Here is a 20,980-nt window from a genome sequence, read left to right on the forward strand (position 1 = left end):
ATATACAATTTTATAAAAATGGACTGATACCATACATGCGGTTCTGCAAACTGTGTTTTATTAATACTTTACAAGGTACCATGAACATCTCTTTCATGCACATGGGTGAAAATCCCCTACTGAAACACAGAGGCTGCAGTGGGGTCAAAGGCTGCTGGTAACAAGAGTGACACCTAAAGCCAAGTATCAGCGTAGGTTAGAGCACAGAGCCTGGCAAATGCCTGCCAGGGAAAGCGGGGCTGCCAATATTCTCATGGGAGAACCAGAATTGAAAGCCAAAGGCATTAAACGTATGGGACATCTTCTATGTCCTTCTGGCCCCTACCTCCGCCCCTCATTCCTCTGACTCCCCGCTGGCCCCTTGGGGGGAATGGATCCTGGACATCTCTTTGCATCCAATGGAAACCACCCATTTTCTGTTTTTTCCTTATCTCCTCCTGAGCCCTTGACATATCACCACATTCTCTCATCATCTCCTCACTGCTCAAGCGCCTTTCGTGTAAATCCTCCTGATAGTCCCTGGGGGGGTCGTCCGTCCCCCTGTCTGTTTTTCTTTTTGCTTTCCGGGGCACGTAATCTTCAGCCGAGCGCTTTTCAGCAGCCCGGGGCTCGCTCTCTGGCTTTCGCTCAGACTTCAGCTTGCCCTCATCTTGCGGCTTCCCTTCATCTCCTGGCTTTCCCTGCTTTTCTTTCCTTCCCTCTGGCTCTCCCTCATCACCTGGCTCTCCCTCATCCTCTAGCTTCCCCTGGTATTCTGGCTTCCCCGCCACTTCCGCCTTTTCTTCTTCTTCTGACTTTCCTTCATCTTCTGTGTCTACTTCATCTTCAGGCTTGCCCTCATTTTCCAGGCTTCCTTTGTTTTCTAGCTTTCCTTCACTTTCTTTGTAGAGCTTTTCCATGTTGAGATTTCCCTTCTTTGGCTGTCCTAGGAGACAAAGGAGAATGAGGGTTTAGGAGGTGGAATGAAGGTCTGGATAGTTCTTGCCTTTCCTGATTTAGGGCTTTACTGACCCTATCCCACCTTCTTGGTGCACTTCCACGCTTATATCTCCTCCTTTCCTTCCCACTTCACACACGTTCACAAGAGCCAACCTTGTGGAAACTTTCACAGGCACTTCTACCTATGTTTAATGGGGTGTGCTGAGAAGTGTGTAGGATCAGATTGGTCCCTAAACTTTGCTCTAACCTTGGCTATGCCCTTGTAGCTTTAACTGGGTATTCTCAATTGACATGGACCTGCAGGAATCCTGGGCATTTTCCTTCTTTTCTCCCTTGACTGCAGTTGTAAGACACAGAACTGCCGACAGAACAATGGCCTGGTCTGTTTCCAGGGCTCCTCTTTGTATACTTTTGGGTCTTGTATACTCAGGGGGCATCCACAGTGCCATCCCTCCCTTCCCTCCCTTCTTTCTTCTCCCCTCTATATTTACCATGTTCCCTTAGGGACCTGACACAGGCCACTCATCCTGACACTGCAATAGGGAGGCCTGGAGGAGGGGCAGCAGGCAGTGGCCTCCCCCCTCAACTTCTGCTCTGGCTTAAGCCACTCCTACTTCCCGGGGTCCTGGAGCAGTTGCCCTCTTCCACTGACCTGGGCTGATACTGCAGGTCCTCCTTTTCTTGCCTGGTGTGGCGCCCACAACTACAGACCTGAAGATCTGCGGAGACAGGAAACAAAGGTGGTGAATGAGGGGTTGAGAAGTGAATGGCTGGCCCCTAGGTCACTGGTTACTTCAGGTTCTTGTCCAAACTTTCCCACCTCCTGCCACCCACTTGCCCTCTCCCTTGCCTTCTCTAATTTCCCCTCCCAACCTCCTCCCTAACACCCCCATTTTTCTAGTGGGGCAATAAGAGGGCAAGTTTATTCTAAAGTGTTTCTATGTTTCTGAATTCCCCTCTCAAATTTCCACCTCACCATTTCCTGCGCTAAAAATCAGTAGAGTTCAGGGCAATGATGTTCAGAAGGCAGAGCTGGCTTTGTTCAGGTCTCTGCCTTCCAAAGCCCCCACCCCAAGATGCCCATATAGGACAAAGCCCCATCACTTCTCAGAAACCCTGTGATGGACAGAGGCAGGGGACAGGGCAGGAGTGTCCATAGCAACACTGCCAGCCCCTCTCCCTCCCCACATACACAGAAAGCTCACATTTTCCTGCAACAGGAAAAAAAAGCAATAGGAGAGACATATTATTCCCCAACCCAGTAAACATTTTCGTTTATGCTACCCCCTCTTAACCCTTTCTAGGTCAGAAGCCAGTCCTGCGCAATAGGGAGCTCGTCCCCAGACCGAACCCCTGTTCCCCTCCTCTGCAGCCTCTCCCAACCCTCTGCCCCCGCAGCCCACCATTTCTGGGTCCAAAATGGATGGAGGGTGGAGAAGAGATGCTGGAAACGCAGGCCTGGACCCAATGAGGGGTCTACCCTCCCTACCTCAGGGGTCGTCGGCGGCACCCCTCTCACACCGCCCTGCAGGGATCCAGCAGTTTCCTCGCAGTCGCCTCCCTCGGTCCTCCCGCTCCGCCAGACGCCACCCGCCCGCTCACCCGCCTCCTAGAAAATCAAAACTGGTACCCATTCCCAACCCCTGGCCGCTCCAGATCTCCTCCCAAAGAACCCTCCATTTCTTGCACCAAACGGGTGGGCGTAGCAGAAAGGGGTCGAGAGAATCCTGTCCTGGACCCGCTCAGGTTTTTGCCCTCGGCCACCCCCACCCCAGGGGTCCTCAGGGGGCGATGGATTTGTAGGCATTCCGGAGTCATGCCTCCTCCTCTAGACATTGCCTTCTGCCGGAAGCTCGCACTTCTCCGAGGATATAAGAGATGATATCCAGACCACGTACCCCAACATCCACAAAATTTTATGCGCCAAAATGAATGGAGGGTGGGAGGAGAGTGATATCTGGAAAGCAGTCCCTATGCTCTGTGGTCTCCATCCTCCAGCATCCCCACCCCAGGAATCCCTGGCTTGTACCGACCTGCAGGGCTGTAGGGCAGTTGCCCCCTCTGTCCCTCAGTCTGAAGTCTGCCTTCCTCCACGGAAATAGAGAGCTGATACCTGGAGGAAAGGGACTTTTGCACACATCGGCTCCTGATCACGTGAGGGAAACGTCACCAGTGGGCTCGGGTCCCTAGTTCCCCTCTCACCAGCAGAAAGTGCGTCAGGAGCCAGCCGACCTCCTCCCTTCACTCTCCCCTCCCCCTTCCGTCCCCACAGCAGGAGGCCCTGTCCCTCATTTTTGTCTTCGCCAACCCCAGAGGTCAAAAATGGCCTTTTCTCCCTGTGGTATGTATTTGTCCTTATGTGGTGAGCACGGAGGGGCTGCAACTTCTCTAAGGGCTACTGGCCCTTGGTACATCTCTGAGAAATTTTTTTCTCTCTTTGCTCCGGAGGCACCTACCCTTCCCCCTCAACCGGCTTCTCCACTTAGCCACTATGTTGATTCTACCTGTGGTCCGGACCTTCACATAATGGGTACACGTGGGTGGTCAAATACGGAAGCAGAGTGTTCACATAGTGGTTTTATTTTCTTCTTAGTCTTTTTAAATGTATTACCCTCAGCATGGGCTACTCTTGTAAGCAAAAAATTAAATATATTTTCATTTGAGGGAAGAAAGTGTTTATGGTAAGAGGGAGAGAGAGAAAAAAGACATGAGTCCAAAAATTTCTGCCTTAGAATGGAGTCCAAGCTAAGTCCATAACATTAATTTTTACCATATAGAAAATGAATTCGATTGGCTACGTACAAAATATAATTTTTTTTCATGAATAGTTCTTTCTTGTCCTGTTCTATTACACACACACACACACACACACACACACACACACACACACACACATTTATTTAATACTCCCAAACAATTGTTGAATGCTAAGGAAAGCTGCTGGAATGTCATGGCTGCCACAATGTCAGTTTTGAAAATTTGGCCCATAGCTATTTTCACTGAGAAGTTTTGCTCTGGGCAAAAGGAAGAGCTGTGAGGCTGAGGCAGCTGTGGGTCTGAGGACTGCAGAGATGGTCCAGTCCTCTCCACCCCTTCAAGAGGTGCGGATGCTGCTGCTCCCCCACCCCTCCCATATTCCAGAGCCTCTCATCCCCTGCATTCAGTCACCTGACTCTGTTGCTCACTCCAAAAATATACATGGACAGGTGACCAAGCTGGTGACCTGAGTAGAAGCCTTTGGCTCCTTCCCCCCCCCCCAAATTCCCACAGGGATAATTCAGCATCAGCATAGATGGGAGTGCTGTTGTCATCACTGGAAACCAGAATGGGGTTCCTTTTAGACCCCTGCAGCTGTGGGTTTCCTTGAAGCTGGAAAAAGTGATTGCTGTGGGGAGAGACCCCGCAGACCTGCCTGTTCTCTGCCCTTGTTCACAGTGCCCAGGTGGAAGCCTCCCTGGATTCCAGCTGCTGCCTCCCACCTGGTTTAGGTAGGGGTGCAGCCTGCCGAGTCTCTCAAGTCTGGTTTTCTGGCTTCCAGAACACCTAGGAGGAGCTAAGTATGATGCAGGGTTTCTGCCTTCCTTTCCATACTTACACTGGTGCCCTCTCAGACTTAGAAATTCAAATACAGATCATACTGATTGACCTAGATCAAGTGTTCTCTACCGAGGAAGTCTGTAGACTATCTGAAACGGTATGCAACATTGCATGTGTTTAGAGGGTAGTGGAATATGTACACTTTTAAAGAAGAGGGTCTGTACCCTAGGAAGCCTGTGAAACCCTGATATTATGAGCAGGTTGACATTATGAGCAAGCAGAAACTGTGAGGTAGAGAAAATACAGAGAGGAGGATGAGCTACTTGGAAATGAGAAGGGGAAGGGGAAGAGACAAATAGCAGCTGAGCCATGTTAAAAGGGAAACACTTATACTTTGGGTCCAGGCATTCTTAAAGGGGGAAATCTATGAATCCCCTGGAATTATGTTCAAAATTATGTGCAAGTGTATTTGTGTGTATGTGTGTTGGGGGAGACTGATAGGATATGTACATTTTTGATAGGTGTCTACATTTGCTGAGGATAGGGTCTATAGCTCTCGGTAGACACTCAAAGGGCTCTGTAATGTGAAAAAGGCAAAGTCTCACTGGCCTAGAGAATATATTTTTATATACATAGTTCCCACCCCCCAATAGAACTACCTTTATTCTTTTTGTTTTTATTGAGGTAGAATTCATCTAACATAAAATTAACAATTTTAAGGTGTACAATTCAGTGGCATGTAGTACATTGACAATGCTATGCAACCATCACCTCTGTCTGGTTCCAAAACATTGTTGTCACCCTCAAAGGAAACCTCATACCCATTAAGCAGTCACTCACCATTGTCCTCTCCCACCAACCCCTAGCATCTACGAATCTGATTTCTGTTTCTGTGGACTTGCCTATTCTGAATATTTCATATAAATGGAATTGTATGATATATGACCTTTTGTTTCTTTCATTTAGCATAATGATTTCGAGGTTCATTCCCATTGCAGTATGTGTCAGTATTTCATTCCATTTTTTGGCTGAATACTATTCTATTGTCTGGATATGCCACATTTATTTATTCATTCATCTGTTGATGGACATTTGGCTTGTTTCCACATTTTGGCTATTGGGAATACTGCTGCTATGAACATTTTTGTACAACTTTTGTTTTCAGATCTTTTAAGTATATACCTAAGAGTGGAATTGCTGAATCACATGATAACTCTATGCTTAACATTTTGAGGATCCACAAACTGCTTTCCACAGCAGCTATACCATTTCACAGTTCCTCCAGCAATGTACAAGAGTTACAGTTTCTCCACATCCATGCCAACACTTGTTATTTTCCATTAAAAAAAATTGTTAGCATCCTAATGGATGTAAAGTGATCTCATTATGGTTTTGATTTGCCTTTTCCTAATGAATAATGATGTTGAGCATTTTCCCATATGGTTATTGGCCATTTGTACATCTTCTGTGGAAAAATGTCTATTCAGATTCTTTGCCCATTTTTAATTGGATTATTTTTCTTTTTATTGTTGAGTTGTAAGAATTCTTTATGTATTCTGGATACTAGATCCTTACCAGATACATAATATTACAAATATTTCCACCCATTCCATAGGTTGTATTTTTACTTTCTTGATAGTATCTTTTGATGCACAGAGGATTTTGAGGAAATCCAATTTATCTATTTTCTCTTCTGTTGCTTGTGCTTTGCTGTCATTTCTAAGAATTCATTGCTAAAGCCCAGGTTATGAAGATTTACCCCTATGTTTTCTTCTAAGAGTTTTATAGTTATAACTATTACATTTAGGCCTTTGATCCATTTTGAGTTAATTTTTGTATATGGTGTGAGGTATGAGTTCCACTTCTTTCTTTTGCACGCGGAAATCCGATGGTTCCAGCACCATTTGTTCACGACACTATTCTTTCCTCACTGAATGGCCATGCTGCTCTAGTAAAAGATCAGTTGACCATAGGTGTATGGGCTTATTTCTGAACTCTCAATTTTATTACATTGGTTTATATATATTTATTCTTATGCTAGTACCATACTGTTTTGATTTCTGTAGCTTTATAGTAAATTTTAAAATCAGGAAGTGTGAGTCTTCCAGCTTCAGTCTCCCTTTTCAAGATTACTTTGGCTCTTTAGTGTCACTTGCAATATCATATGAATTTTAGGGTTGGCTTTTCCATGTTTGTAATAAAAGGCCTTTGGGATTTTGATAGGTACTGCATTGAATTTATAGATTGCTTTGGGGAATATTGGCATCTTAACAATATTAACAATATTAAGTTTTCCAATCCATGAACATGGGATGTCTTTTCATTTATTTAGGTCCTCTGTAATATCTTTGGAAACCCTGGGGGCATAGTGGTTAAGTGCTACGGCTGCTAACCAAAGGGTTGACAGTTCGAATCCACCAGGCGCTCCTTGGAAACTCTGTGGGGAAGTTCTATTCTGTCCTATAGGGTTGCTATGAGTTAGAATCGACTCGACGGCACTGGGTTTGTTTTGGGTTTAATATCTTTCAGCATTTTTTATAATTTTCAGGGTACAAGTCTTGGTTAAATTTACTTTTAAATATATTATCATTTTTAGTGCTTTTGTAAATAAAATTGTTTTTTAATTTCCTTTTTGGATTGTTCATTGCTGGTTTATAGAAAAACAACTGATTTTTGCATGTTGATCTTGTGTCCTACAATTTTGCTGACTTGTGTATTAACTCTAATAGTATTTTTGTGGATTCTTCAGCATTTTCTATACATAAGATCATGTCATCTGTGAATAGAGGTAGTTTTACTTTTTCCTTTCAAATTTGGATGCCTTCTATTTTAATTTCTTACCTAATAGCTCTAGCTAGAACTTCCGATACAATGTTGAACACAAGTGGTGAACAGATCTTACCTTGTTCCTGATTTTTGGAGGGAAACTTTCAGTCTTTCACCATTGAGTATGGTGTTAACTATGGATTTTCATAAATGTCTTTTATTATGTTGATGAAATTTCTAATTTTTTATATTTATTTTTGAAATTCCTATCTTGTTGAGTGTTTTCATCATGTAAGGGTGTTGAATTCTGTCAGTTGCCCTTTCTGCATCAATTGAGATGATCATATGGTTTTCCCTATTCATTCTATTAATGTGGTATATTATATTTACAATAGTCCCCCTTTATCCACAAGGGGTATGTATGTTCCAAGACCCCCTGTGGATGCCTGAAACAGTGGATAGTACTGAACCCTATATATATTATGTTTTGTCCTAAACATAACATACCTATGATAAACTTTAGTTTATAAATTAGGCACAGTAAGAGATTGACAACAATAACTAATAATAGAACAATTAGAACAATATACTGTAATAAAATTTATGTGAATGTGGTCCCTGGGAGGGACAGAGCAGGATGGTATGAGATTTCACCATGCTACTCATTTAACATTTTCAGACGGCAGTTGACTCTGGGTGCCTGAAACTGAAGAAAGCAAAACCACAGATAAGGGGGACCTACTGTATTGTTTTTCTTATGTTGAACCACCTTTGTATTCCTGGGATAGATCCCACTTTGTCAAAGTCTATAGTTCTTTCAAGATACTGCTGGATTTGGTTTGCTAGTATCTTATGAGGATTTTTGCATCTATATTCATAGAATATTTGTAGTTTTCTTTTCTTGTGATGTCTTTATCTGGCTTTGGTACCAGGGTAATAATGTTTGCCTCATAGAATGAATTTGGAAGTGTTCTTTCCTCCTCTATTTTTAAAGAGAGGAATTGGCATTAATTCTTCTTTAAATCTTTTTTTGAATTTACCTGTGAAATATCTGCTCCTGGACTTCTCCTTGTTGGAAGGTTTTTGATTACTGATTCGATTTCTTTACTTATTATAGGTCTATTCAGATTTCTATTTCTTCTTGAGTCACTTTTGGCAGTTTGTGTGTTGCTAGGAATTTGTCCATTTTATCTGTCTGATTCATTGCTATACAATGGTTCATAGTATTCTGTTATAATTCTCTTTATTTCTGTCAGGTTGGTAAAAATATCCCCACTTTAATTTCTGATTTTAGTAATTTTAGTCATTTTTTTTCTTAGCCTCACTAAAAGTTTGTCAATTTTTTTGGTCTTTTCAAAGAACCAATTTTGATTTCATTGATTTCTCTATTCTTTTTCTATTTACTATTTTATCTTCGCTCTAATGTTCTGCTAGCTTTGAGTTCAGTTTGCTCTTCTTTTTCTTTTTTTTTCATTTTTTATTGTGCTTTAAGTGAAAGTTTATAATTCAAGTTAGTTCCTCATACAAAAACTTATACACACATTGTCATGCGACCCTATTCACTCTCTCTACAATGTGACAGCACACTCCTTCTCTCCACCTTGTATTTCCATGTCCATTCAACCAGTTCCTGCCCTCCTCTGCCTTCTCCTCTCGCCTCCAGACAGGGGCTGCCTACATAGTCTCATGTATCTACTTGAGCTAAGAAGCACACCCCTCACCAGTATCATTTTATGTCTTATAGTCCAGTCTAATCTTTGTCTGAAGGGTTATCTTTAAGAATGGTTTTAGTTTTGGGCTAACAGCGAGTCCAGGGGCCATGACCTCTGGGGTCCCTACAGTCTCAGTCAGATCATTAAGTCTGGTCTTTTTGCTAGAATTTGAGGTCAGCATCCCACTTTTCTCCCACTCCAACAGGGATTCTCTGCGTTCCCTGTCAGGGCAGTGATCGGTGGTAGCTGGGCACCATCTAGTTCTTCTGGTCTCAGGCTGATGGAGTCTCTGGTTTAAGTGGCCCTTTATTTCTCTTGGGCTCATATTTTCCTTGTGTCTTTGGTGTTCTTCATTCTCCTTTGCTCCAGGTGGGTTGAGACCAATTGATGCATCTTAGAGGGCCACTTGCTAGCTTTTAAGACCCCAGACGCCACTCACCAAAGTGGGATGCAGAACGTTTTCTTAGTACATTTTGTTATGCCAATTGACCCAGATATCCCCTGAAACCATGGTCCCCAAATCTCCGCCCCTGCTACTCTGTCCCTCGAAGTGTTTGGTTGTATTCAGGAAACTTCTTAGCTTTTGGTTTAGTCCAGTGGTGCTGACTTTCCCTGTATTGTGTGTTGTCCTTCCCTTCACCTAAAATAATTCTTGTCTGCTGTCTAATTAGTGAATACCCCTCTCCCTCACTCTCATCCCACCCTTGTCACCATCAAAGAATGTTTTCTTCTGTGTTTAAAACTTTTCTTGAGTTCTTATAATTGCTCTTCATTTTCTAGTTCCTTATGTTGTAAAGTTAGGTTGTTGATTTGAGATCATCATTCTTTTTTAATGTAGGAATTTAAAATTTTTTTCTCATTTTATTTTTCTTAATTGTACTTTAGATGGTTTACAGAACAAATTAGTTTCTCATTAAACAATTAGTACACATACTGTTTTGTGACATTGGTTGCCAAACCCAAGACATGTCAACACTCTCCCCTTCTCCACCTTGGGTTCACTATTACCAGCTTTCCTGTCCCGTCCTGTCTTCTTGTCCTTGCCCCTGGGCTGGTGTGCCCATTTAGTCTAGTTTCATTTTATGGGCCTGTCTAATCTTTGTCTGAAGGGTGAACTTCAGGATTGACTACATTATTGAGCTAAAAGCGTGTCCAGGGGCCATATTCTTGGGGTTTCTCCAGTCTCTATCAGACCATTAAGTTTGGTCTTTGTGTGTGTGTGTGTGTGAGTTAGAATTTTGTTGTACATATTTCTCCAGCTCTGTCTGGGACCCTCTATTGTGATCCTTGTCAGAGCAGTCAGTGGTGGTAGCCGGGCACCATCTAGTTGTGCTGGACTTAGTCTGGTGGAGGCTGTAGTACTTGTGGTTCATTAGTCCTTTGGACTAATCTTTCCCTTCTGTCTTTGGTTTTCTTCATTCTCTCTTGCTCTAGATGGGTGAGACCAATGGAGAATCTTAGATGGCCACTCTAAGACCCCAGATGCTACTCATCAAAGTAGAATGTAGAATTAAAGTATGAATTTACATTACGCATTTTATATTAAGCACTGCTTTCACTTCATTCCATAAGTTTTGGTAGGTTGTGTTTTCATTTTCATCCATCTCAATGTATTTTCTAAGTTCTCTTTTGATATGTTTTTTTTTTTTATCCATGGTTGCTTAAAAATGTGTTGTTTAATTTCCACATATTTGTGAATTTTTCAGATTTCTTTCTGTTATAGATTTCTAGTTTCATTCTATTGTGATTAGAGAAAATACTTTTTATGATTTAAATATTTTAAAATTTATTGAAACTTGTTTTGTGACCTAATGTATGGTCTATCCTGGGGAATGTTCTATGTGTGCTTGAGAAGAATTTGTATTCAGCTGTTGTTGAATGGAGTGTTCTGTATACATCTGCTAGGTAGTTGGTTTTTGGTATATTTCAAGTCCTCAATTTCCTAGTAGGTGTTCTATGCATTACTGAGAATGGGATACTGAAGTCATGAATAATTATTGCAGAGCTATTTCTCCCTTCAATTCTGTCAGTTTATGCTTCATATATTTTGGGACTATAATGTGAGGTGCATATATGTTTATAATTGTTATATATTCTTGCCAGGTTGACCCTTTTATCAATATATAATGTCCTTATTTGTCTGTGGAAACCCTGGTGGCGTAATGGTTAAGAGATACAGCTGCTAACCAAAAGGTTGGCAGTTCAAATCCACCAAGTGCTCCTTGGAAACTCTATGGGGCAGTTCTACTCTGTCCTATAGGGTCACTATGAGTTGAAAGTGACTCGACGGCAATGGTTTTGGTTTGGTATTTGTCTATTGTAACAATTTTTTACTTAATGACTCTTTTTTTTTTTCTGATATTGGTATAGCCACCCCAGATCTCTTTTGATTACTACTTGCATGGAATATATTTTTCTATTCATTCACTTTCAACCTATTTTTATCTTGGGATCTAAAGTGAGTCCCTTGTAGGAAACATGTAGTTGAATCATGATTTTTTATACATTCTGTCACTCTCTACCTTTTAATTGGAGAGATTATTCCTTTTACATGTAAAGTTTTACTGATAAAGGACTTACTTCTGCCATTTTGTTATTTGTTTTCTTCATGCCTTATACTTCATTTTGTTCCACATTTCTTTATTACTGTCTTCTTTTGTGTTTAATTAATTTTATGAAGTGTCTTGTTTGATTCCCTTTTCATTCTTTTTCTCTGTTTTTCAAAGTTATTTTCTTACTGGTTACCTGGGGATTACAATTAACATCTTAAATTTAAAACAATCTGATTTGAATTAATACAAACAGCTTCAATAGTATACAAAAACTCTGATGCTAAACAGCTCTGTCTCCCCTTTATGTGATTATTTTCATAACTCATATCTTTGTATGTTGTGTGCCCATTAACATAGGTTTATAATTATTTTTTATTCATTTTTCTTTTAAACCATACAGAAAAAGACAGGAGTTATGCACTAAAAAATATAATACTGGCTTTTTATATTTCCCTATGTACTTAACTTTACCAGTGTTCTTTATTTTTTCATATGTCATAAAGTTACTTGCTGGTGTCCTTTCATTTCAGCCTGAAGGACTCCCTTTCGTGTGTCTTGTAGGGAAGATCTACTAGTGATAAACTCCCTCCGCTTTTGTTTATATAGGAGTGCCTTAGTTTCTCCTTATTTTTGAAGGATAGTTTTGGAAGATAAAGAATTCTTTGTTGTTGTCTTGTTTTCTTTTGGCATGTTAAATATGTCATCTTCTGCCTTCTGGCCTCCATAGTTTCTGATGATAAATCAGCTTCTAATCTTGAGGCTCCCTTGTACATGACACGTCCCTTCTCTCTTGCTGTTTTCAATATTCTCTGTTTGTTTTTGTTATTTGACAGTTTGATTGTAATGTGTCTTGGTGTGCATCTCTCAGCGTTTATTGACCAAGTGTTCACAACTGCACATTTCTTGCCGTCTGCTTTGTCTTGATCAAGCTTCAGTCATGTTCTCTCCTCCCCACAGGTCCTTGAACTTTAGCTTACCTCCAAGCCTGATCAAGCACTAACATGCCCCCGTATCAGCTTATCCCAAGAATCAACTGACCACAGTGAGACCTGTTCTCATCAAACCACAATCATGTTCCATCTTGATTTCCTATCTTCCTTTTGAAAGTTTCTGCTAAGCTTTTCTTACTTCTCCCTATAAAAGGAGATTGGATTTTGGGATGCTTGCAGAGTTCTGTTTGCTTTTGAGATGCTTGCAAATTTCTAAGACTGGCGCATTCTCCCTATTGCAATAGCCTTTTTGAATAAATATTTCCCTTATCTAAGTCCAGATTTGTTTTTATTTGGCAGTTTTCTGGTGCCATGACTCAGATGGAGTGCTGACACCTCTAGGACCTTGCTGTCTTCACTCAGGTATATATGCCAGATTACCAGATTCTTTTGTGTACTTCCTGTTTGGGAAAACTGGAATTCACAAGGGTGAGTCACAACTTCTAAATCCAGTGTTCTGAACATTTATCTGTTTTGTAACATGATATGAAGATACTTTGAGCCTATAAAACAGGACTGGAGTATTCCTTCTTCTTTTTGTTGAGCAGGACTCTTCCTGGCTCTTTTGGGTTTGAGTGCGAATCTTCCTGGACAAAAGTCTTCTTGGCTCTTTTGAATGAGGCTTTACTTCCTGACTCTTTCCATGGAGCAGGACTCTTCTTGGATCTTTTCTGTTTGAGTTAGAATCTTCTTGAACAGATGTATTCCTGGGTCTTTTGAGTGGGGATTTAATCCTTGTCTCTTTCTGTTGAGTGGTACTCATCCTGGCTCTCTTATGAGAGCCTATTTTGTTTATTTGAATAGTAGCCTAATCCCATGGATAATTCTCACTCCACCAGGTGCCTCTCCCTCTTCTTCCTCCCCTGCTCTGCCACTGTGGTTCTCATTCATTCCAGTATATCCAAAAAAGGCAAAATTTTACAAATGATCATTTGGAACTATAATGGCCTCTCTGAGCTTATGGGGATTTCCCCAGATTGGTTCATCTCTGAGGGGCCCTTGAATCCCAAAACCAAAAAAACCAAACCCAGTGCCGTTGAGTCAATTCCAACTCATACTGATCTTATAGGACAGAGTAGAACTGCCCCATACAGTTCCCAAGGAGTGCCTGGCAGATTCAAACTGGCAACCCTTTGGTTAGCAGCCGTAGCACTCAACCACTACGCCACCAGGGTTTCCCCTTGAATCCCAGTGATCCAAAATCCCCTCTAAACAGTGGTCTGCTTATTTCTCCTGGTATGAAAAAAAAAAAAGAACCTTAATCAGGCCATCCAACAATCTCAGTCTACTTTTTCTGAGGCTATTCATCTCTCAAAGATCACCTGCCTGCTCAGCTCCCTTGTTCACTGCTACCTCAAGGACACCCACATCTCCTTCCTTTCTTTCTTCTTATTCCTCCACTCCTCCAAACGTGCACCTATCTCCCTTGCCACCATGTCCCGACCCTCCTGTCCCTCCATTGATGGTTCCTACGTTGCCTATCGTTACTCGAGACCATGGTCCTGACTCTGCAGTATTCAGTCCTCCAAATGGGAAGCTGAAAGACCTCAACTGCCTTTTCTTCAACAAGTTATTTTTAAACTTTTGTGTCAATCTGACTTGCATGTTATAATTAAGAATTTCCTTGACTCATGTAAAAAATAAAGAGTTTTCTACACAATTCAGGTTAGTTTTAGGGGCATACTCTCTGGGGCTCCCAGACCTCTATCAATTGCTTCAACTCCTTGTAGGTCCTGAAGATGCTTCCTTATGGTTTGAAATGTCCAAATGAGTCAAAAATCAGTGAAGACTTACAATTAAGTAAAAATTCACCTGAGAGTTGTGTCTTAGTTTCCTAAGGCTGCTATAACAAAATACCACAAGGTGGGTGGCTTTAAAGAATAGAAATTAATTTTCTCAAAATTATGGAGGCTAATGATGCAAATCAGGGCAGCAGCCATTATTCCTTCTGAGGGCTCTGAGAGAGAAATTGTTCCACATCTCTCTTCTAGCATCTGGTTGCTCCTGGCAATCCTTGGTGTTCCTTGGATTGTAGATGCATCTTCGCATGGCCACCTTTCTTCTGTCTATCTCTGTCTTTGAGTCTGTCCTCTTTTATAAGACACCACGCAGATGGGATTAGGACCACCCTGCTCTGATATGACCTCATGTTAGCTGATAACATCTTCAAAGACCCTATTTCCAAACAATGTCACGTTAACAAGTTCCAGGAGTTAGGACTTTGGCATATCATTTGGGGGAACACAATTCAATCCATAACAGCCTATCACGGAGCTGCAGAGGTTTGAGAAAAACTCTTAGACTCTCTCCACATGGCCTTCCCTTCTAAAATAGCCTGAGTGCAGAAAACAAAGAGACGAATCAATTTCTAACTATAGGCATAGCTTAGAAAACATCTGGAATGATTATTCAGGCCTATCCCTGCATAACCACATGGTCACCAACTTTCTTAATGGGCCTTTTGCAAGACTGAGATAGGCTATTCAAAATCATCATATTAATTGGAAGAATGTCCCTCTCTCTGATCCATGCTTTAACACAACACCATGAAGATGTCCACACTGATGAAATTAAATCCACACCACAGAAGCTCATGGCTTTTCAACTTAAAAAATTTGAGAGAAATTGTCAAGGTCTTACTTAGGGTCATCTTCAACTGCACCATTATCTTTAATGTATAAAGACACCAGTAGATACTGAAAAGAAAAAGGACACTGTGCTAAAGATTGCCCAACTTTAAAAACAAAATAAAACTAAAATCAGAGGAGTACCAATGGCCACCCTCTGAGGGATCTTCTCCTGTCTGATGTCAGATAGTAAGAATAATAATCTCAGTCAGTGGGTACCCCACTACCTTTCTGGTAGACATTGGAGCAACCTACTTGCACCCTCAACACCTCACAATTCTTCATAATCCCTCGGAGTACACAAACCATCTCTTTGGTGGGGTTAAACAAGTTACCACATGATTTGCCTCCTTTTAAACCCCTTTCTGTATCTCTTGGACTCCACGGCGCCCAACATAGATTTTTATTAAGTTGATAGTAAGTTAGGAGTCTGCAACTCCTGTTAATATATCAGGAAGAGATCTACATTCTAATTGGGATGCTAGTATTTTATATTCACACAAGGGACTAACCTTTGTAGTTAGATTTCTCCCCCACTCATCTTTACCCTCTAACAGCTCTGATAGATCACTCCAGTTTTCTTACCCCATCATACCCTCCAAAGCCATTGACAATCCCTACTTTCAAAATGTGTTCACTCACATGCCTGACTTACGTTGGGCTATGGAAACAACAGATACAGGACACATGTGGGAAGCAGAGTTCTTAAAGGTGGATGTAGACTCCACTATACCCCTCTCTAAACTGTCCCAGTGTCCCCTAAAACCTGAGGCAATCGAAGGCCCCAGACCTATTATCGAAGGACTCCTAGACAAGGAGCTTCTTATTTCTACCTCCTGCCCCTGCAACACACCTATTTTATCCCATTAAAAAAAAAAAAACTTAGCAGAAAGTATAACCAATGGGTCCATGATTTGTGAGTCTTAAACAAAATTGTAAAATCCAGATTTACTTTGTTCCCAACCCCCAGTACTATCCTTGTTTCCATGACCTGCAATACCATTCATTTTACTGTTGTCGTGTTGTGCTCTGCTTTCTTCAGCATACTACTTCACTTTAAGTCCCAAAACCTATCTGCCTTTACATGGAAAAATCAACAAAATACTTGGAAAGTTATGCTCCAGGGATTTACAGAATTCCCCACTTATTTTGCCCTGACATTAAATGCAAATCTAAATGATTTGGTCTTTCCTTGCAATTCAACCCTCATCCAATATGTAGATAACCTCTTTTTTTTGTTCTATAAAATTCAGCAATTCTTTGCAAGACACTCAACACTTATTTTAAAAACCTTGGCTCAGGAGGGACATAGGACTTCAAGGGATCAAGTTGGGCTCTGTTGCTCTTAAGTGCACCATTTAGGCCATGATACTTCTCATCACGGTAAAACCTAATTCCCAGATCGCATAAAGACCACTCTTAACTGTTCACTCCCTACCTGAACGAGAAAATTTTGGGGCTTTCTGGAACAGGTTGATTATTGTAGAATGTGAATTCCTAACTTCTCTGCTATAGCCTCTCCTTTATATGACAGGACTAAGGAAATTGTACCTGAACCTCTGCAATGGGACTCACCTTCTATAAACGGCATTTAAATTTCTAAAAACCTCCCTTTCTTCTGCACCCACTTTGGTGCTTTCTAACTACCAGTTGCACTTCTCCTTATTTGTTCGTGAAAAAGAAGGACATGCCTTAGGCATCTTTTCTCAAAAACATAACAGAAATCAGAGGTCAATTGGATAGATTAAAAAAAAATAGCCTCACCTAAATACCCTGTCCCACCTGTCTGTCTGTTGTACTGTGGTGGCTTGTGCATGGCTATGATGCTGGAAGCTATGCCACCAATATTTCAAATACCAGCAGGGTCACCCACGGCGGACATGTTTCAGCAGAGCTTTCAGACTAAGATAGACTAGGAAGAAATGCCTGGAAATCTACTTCTGAAAATTAGCCAACGAAAACCCTGTGGATCACAACAGGCTATTGTCCGATATAGTGCTAGAAGATGAGCCCTCTGGGTTGGAAGGCACTCAAAACACACAGTGGCCGCAAAATAGACTCAGGCATACCAACAATCATAAAGATGGTGCAGGACTGGGCAATATTTCGTTCTGTTGTACATGTAGTCATGAGTTGGAGCTGACTTGATGGCAATTAACAACAACAAATACCTTGTAGCTCAAACTTTTCCTTCTTCATTGAGAGCAGTGGCAGTAACTGCAAATTTAGTTCAAGTCACAGCCAACCTTGTTTTAGGCAATATCCTGAAAATCTATGTACCTCATGCAGTTCAGAGCCTTTTCCTAACTGAAAAAAAACCCCAACATTTCTCTGCCTCTCATGTCCTCTCTTATGAAATTCTCCTGCTTTCTCCTCACATCACTACCCACTGTTGTCAAAATCTCAATCCTGCCACTCTCCTTCCTCTCCCAACTGAAGGATAACTGCATGATTGCATTATGGTCATTCGAGCCTCAATCATCCCCTACCCTACCTTTTCAGAAATCTCCCTTGCAAATTCAGATCTTTGCCCTATTTGTTGATGGCTCATATCTTCATACTTCAGAGAGAAATTTCCACTACAGATTTTCAAAATCCCACAAAATATAAGCATCTACCCAGTACAAAGTCAAATCAAATCACTGAACTTGTGGCTCTCAGAAGAGCCTGCTCTTTGGCTAAAAACAAAAGAGTTAACATCTAAATAGATAGTAATAGCTATGCTTTTTGAGTTGTACATGATTTTGGTATGTTATGGAAAACAACAGGATTTATGACAACAGCTGTGACCAATTAAAACTGGAAAAGAGGTGTATGACCCCTTAGAAGATTTTTTTTTTTTGCCAAAGGAGATGGCCATACTTAAGGTGGAAACTCATATAAGTGCCCAAACCTGAAAAACATGAAAAAGCCAATTGAAAGCAACTTGGATGTTTTATCCACCCAGACAGACTTTGGAAACACCCAGATGACCACTTGCTCAAAACTAAGTCTCTGGCCTTTACAAGATCATTCACTACAGAAAGAAGAAACTAAATAAACTCCTCTGCCAATATTGGTGGGGAAGATTCACTCCCTATCTGTAACAAGTGATGTCTTCTTGCCTCAAATGTCAAAAACGTTGTTGTTAGGTGTTGTGGAGTCAGCTCTGACTATAGCAACAGAATGCATTGCTGCCTGGTCTGGCACTATCTTCACAATCCTTGCTAGGATTGATCCCATTGTCGTACCCACTGTGTCAATCCATCTCTTTGAGAATCTTCCTCTTTTTTGCTGACCCTCTACTAAGCATGATGTCCTTCTCCAGGGACTGGTCCCTGCTGATAACATGTTCAAAGTATGTGAGACAAAGTCTCGCCATCCTCATTTCTAAGGAGCATTCTGGCTGTACTCTTCAAGACGGATGTGTTCATTCTTCTGGCCGTCCACGGTACCTTCAGTATTTTTCACCAACACCATAATTCAAATGCATCAATTCTTTCTTCTTCAGTCTTCCTTTTTCACTGTCAGGCTTTCTCATGCATATGAGGCGATTGAAAATACCATGGCTTGGGTCAGGCAAACTTTAATCCTCGAAGTGACCTCTCTGCTTTAGAACACTTTAAAGAGGCCTTATGCAGCAGATTTGCCCAATATAATAAAAAAAAAAAATTAATATAATACGTCGGTTGATTTCTTGACTGCTGATTCCATGGGTGTTGATTGTGGATCCAAGTAAAATGAAGTCCTTGACAACTTCAATATTTTATCCATTTATCATGATGTTGCTTATTGGTCCAGTTGTGAGGATTTTTGTTTTCTTTATACTGAGGTATAACCCGTACTGAAGGCCGTAGTCTTTGATCTTCATCAGTAAGTGCTTCGAGTCCTCTTCACTTTCAGCAAGCATGGTTGTGCCATCTGCATAATGCAGGTTGCTAATGAGTCTTCCTCCAATCCTGATGCTACATTCTTCTTCATATAGTCCAGCTTCTAGGATTATTTGCTCAACATACAGATTGAATAAAAAACCAGAAAAACCAAACACATTGCCATTGAGTGGATTCTGACTCATAGTGACCCCATAGGGTTTCCAAGGCTGTACTCTCTATGGAAGCAGACTGCCACATCTTTCTCCCATGGAGCCGCTGGTGGTTTTGAATTGCTGACCTTTTGGTTAGCAGTTGATCACTTCAACCACTATACCACCATATGGTGAAAGGATACAACCCTGACGCACACCTTTTTTTATTTTAAACCATACAGTATCCCCTTGTTCTGTTTGAATGACTGCCTCTTCGTTTATGTACAGGTTCTGCATGAGCACAACTAAGCATTCTGGAATTCTCATTCTTTGCAATGTTATCTGTAATTTGTTATGATCCACAAAGTCAAATGTCTTTGCATAGTTAGTAAAACACAGGTAGACATCTTTCTGGTATTCTCTGCTTTCAGACAAGATTCATCAGACATCAGCCACGACGTCCTCTTCTGAACCTGGCTTGAATTTCTGGTAGTTTCCTTTCGAAATACTGCTGCAACCACTTTTTAATTATCTTCAGCAAAATTTTCCTTGCATGTAATATTAATGATGTTGTTCAATAATTTCTGCATTCTGTTGGATCACCTTTCGTTGGAACGGGGATGTATTCTTCCAGAATGGTTGGCCGGGTAGATGTCTTCCAAATTTCTCGGCACAGATGAGTGAGTGCTTTCAGCATCTCATCCAGTTGTTGAAACATCTCAGTTGGTATTTTGTCAATTCCTGGAGCCTTGCTTTTTGCCAATGCCTTCAGTGCAGCTTGGACTTCTTCCTTCAGTACCATCAGTTCTTGATCATATGTTACTTCCTGAAATGACTGAATGTTGACCAATTCTTTTTGGTATACTGACTCTGTGTATACCTTCCATCTTCTTTTGATGCTTCCTGCATTGTTCAAGATTTTGCCCATAGAATCCTTGGATATTGCAACTCGAGTCTTGAATTTTTTCTTCAGTTCTTTCAGCTTGAGAAATGCTGAGCATGTTCTTCCCTTTTGGTTTTCTAAACTCCAGGTCTTTGCACATGTCATTATAATACTTTGTCTTCTTGAGGTGTCTTTTGAAATCTTTTGTTCAGCTCTTTTACTTCATCATTTCTTCTGTTCGTTTTAGCTACTCTATGTTTAAGAACAAGTTTCAGACTCTCTTTTGACATCCATTTTCATTTTTTCTTTCTTTCCTTGTCTTTTAAATGATCTTTTGCTTTCTTCACATATGATGTCCTTCCACAACTTGCCTGCTCTTTGATCATTAGTGTTCAGTGTGACGAGCCCTTCAGGTTGGAAGGCACTCAAAATACACTATTACTAAGGAGGTAAGAGTGCATATTCTTGGCTTTGTTATATGCATCTAATAGACCCAGATGATCCTAGGCATACTTTCACCTTAGGAACTATCTGTCCTGTAAACAACAGCTTGAAGGCCTTCCTGTTCCCAATTGGATAGAATAACATTTCTATCTAAAGGGCTCACATGAACGTCAAGATTCAAATCCATGGGACAATTATTTCCATGATATCTCCTAATGAGACATACTTTATTTGTGGTAGCCATACTGCCTTAGTTATCTACTGCTGCTATAACAGAAATACCACATGTAGATGGCTTTAACACACAGAAATTTATTCTCTCACAGTTTAGGATGTTAGAAGTTCAAATTCAGGGCTCCAGCTTTAGGGGAAGACTTTCTCTCTCTCTGTTGGCTCTGGGGGAAGGTCCTTGTCTCCTCTCAACATCTGTGGGCCTGGCCTTCCTTGGAGATCTCCATGTATCTTGTCATCAACCTTCCCCTGGGTCTAGGAGGTTCTCAGAGCAAGGACCCCAGATCCACTCCGGGC

General features: G+C 41.2%; 1 protein-coding gene across 2 annotated transcripts; it reads right to left on the reverse strand.

Moving 5' to 3' along the window:
* Positions 1-284: 284 nt before the first annotated feature.
* Positions 285-2,993, reverse strand: LOC126069220 (transcription elongation factor A protein-like 5). 2 transcript variants are annotated; one of them, XM_049872338.1, is made up of 3 exons: positions 2,973-2,993; positions 1,592-1,658; positions 285-925 (listed from the first exon to the last, which is right to left on the reverse strand). In XM_049872338.1, the coding sequence occupies exon 3, from the start codon at positions 897-899 to the stop codon at positions 285-287; it is 615 nt and encodes a 204-aa protein (XP_049728295.1). In that variant the 5' UTR covers positions 900-925; positions 1,592-1,658; positions 2,973-2,993. The 2 variants fall into 2 exon arrangements, with proteins under 2 accessions (XP_049728295.1, XP_049728293.1); XM_049872336.1 differs by lacking the exon at positions 2,973-2,993 and adding an exon at positions 2,429-2,512.
* Positions 2,994-20,980: the final 17,987 nt, after the last annotated feature.

Source organism: Elephas maximus, chromosome X (genome assembly GCF_024166365.1).
Source record: "Elephas maximus indicus isolate mEleMax1 chromosome X, mEleMax1 primary haplotype, whole genome shotgun sequence".
In the NCBI taxonomy this organism is placed as follows: Eukaryota; Metazoa; Chordata; class Mammalia; order Proboscidea; family Elephantidae; genus Elephas; species Elephas maximus.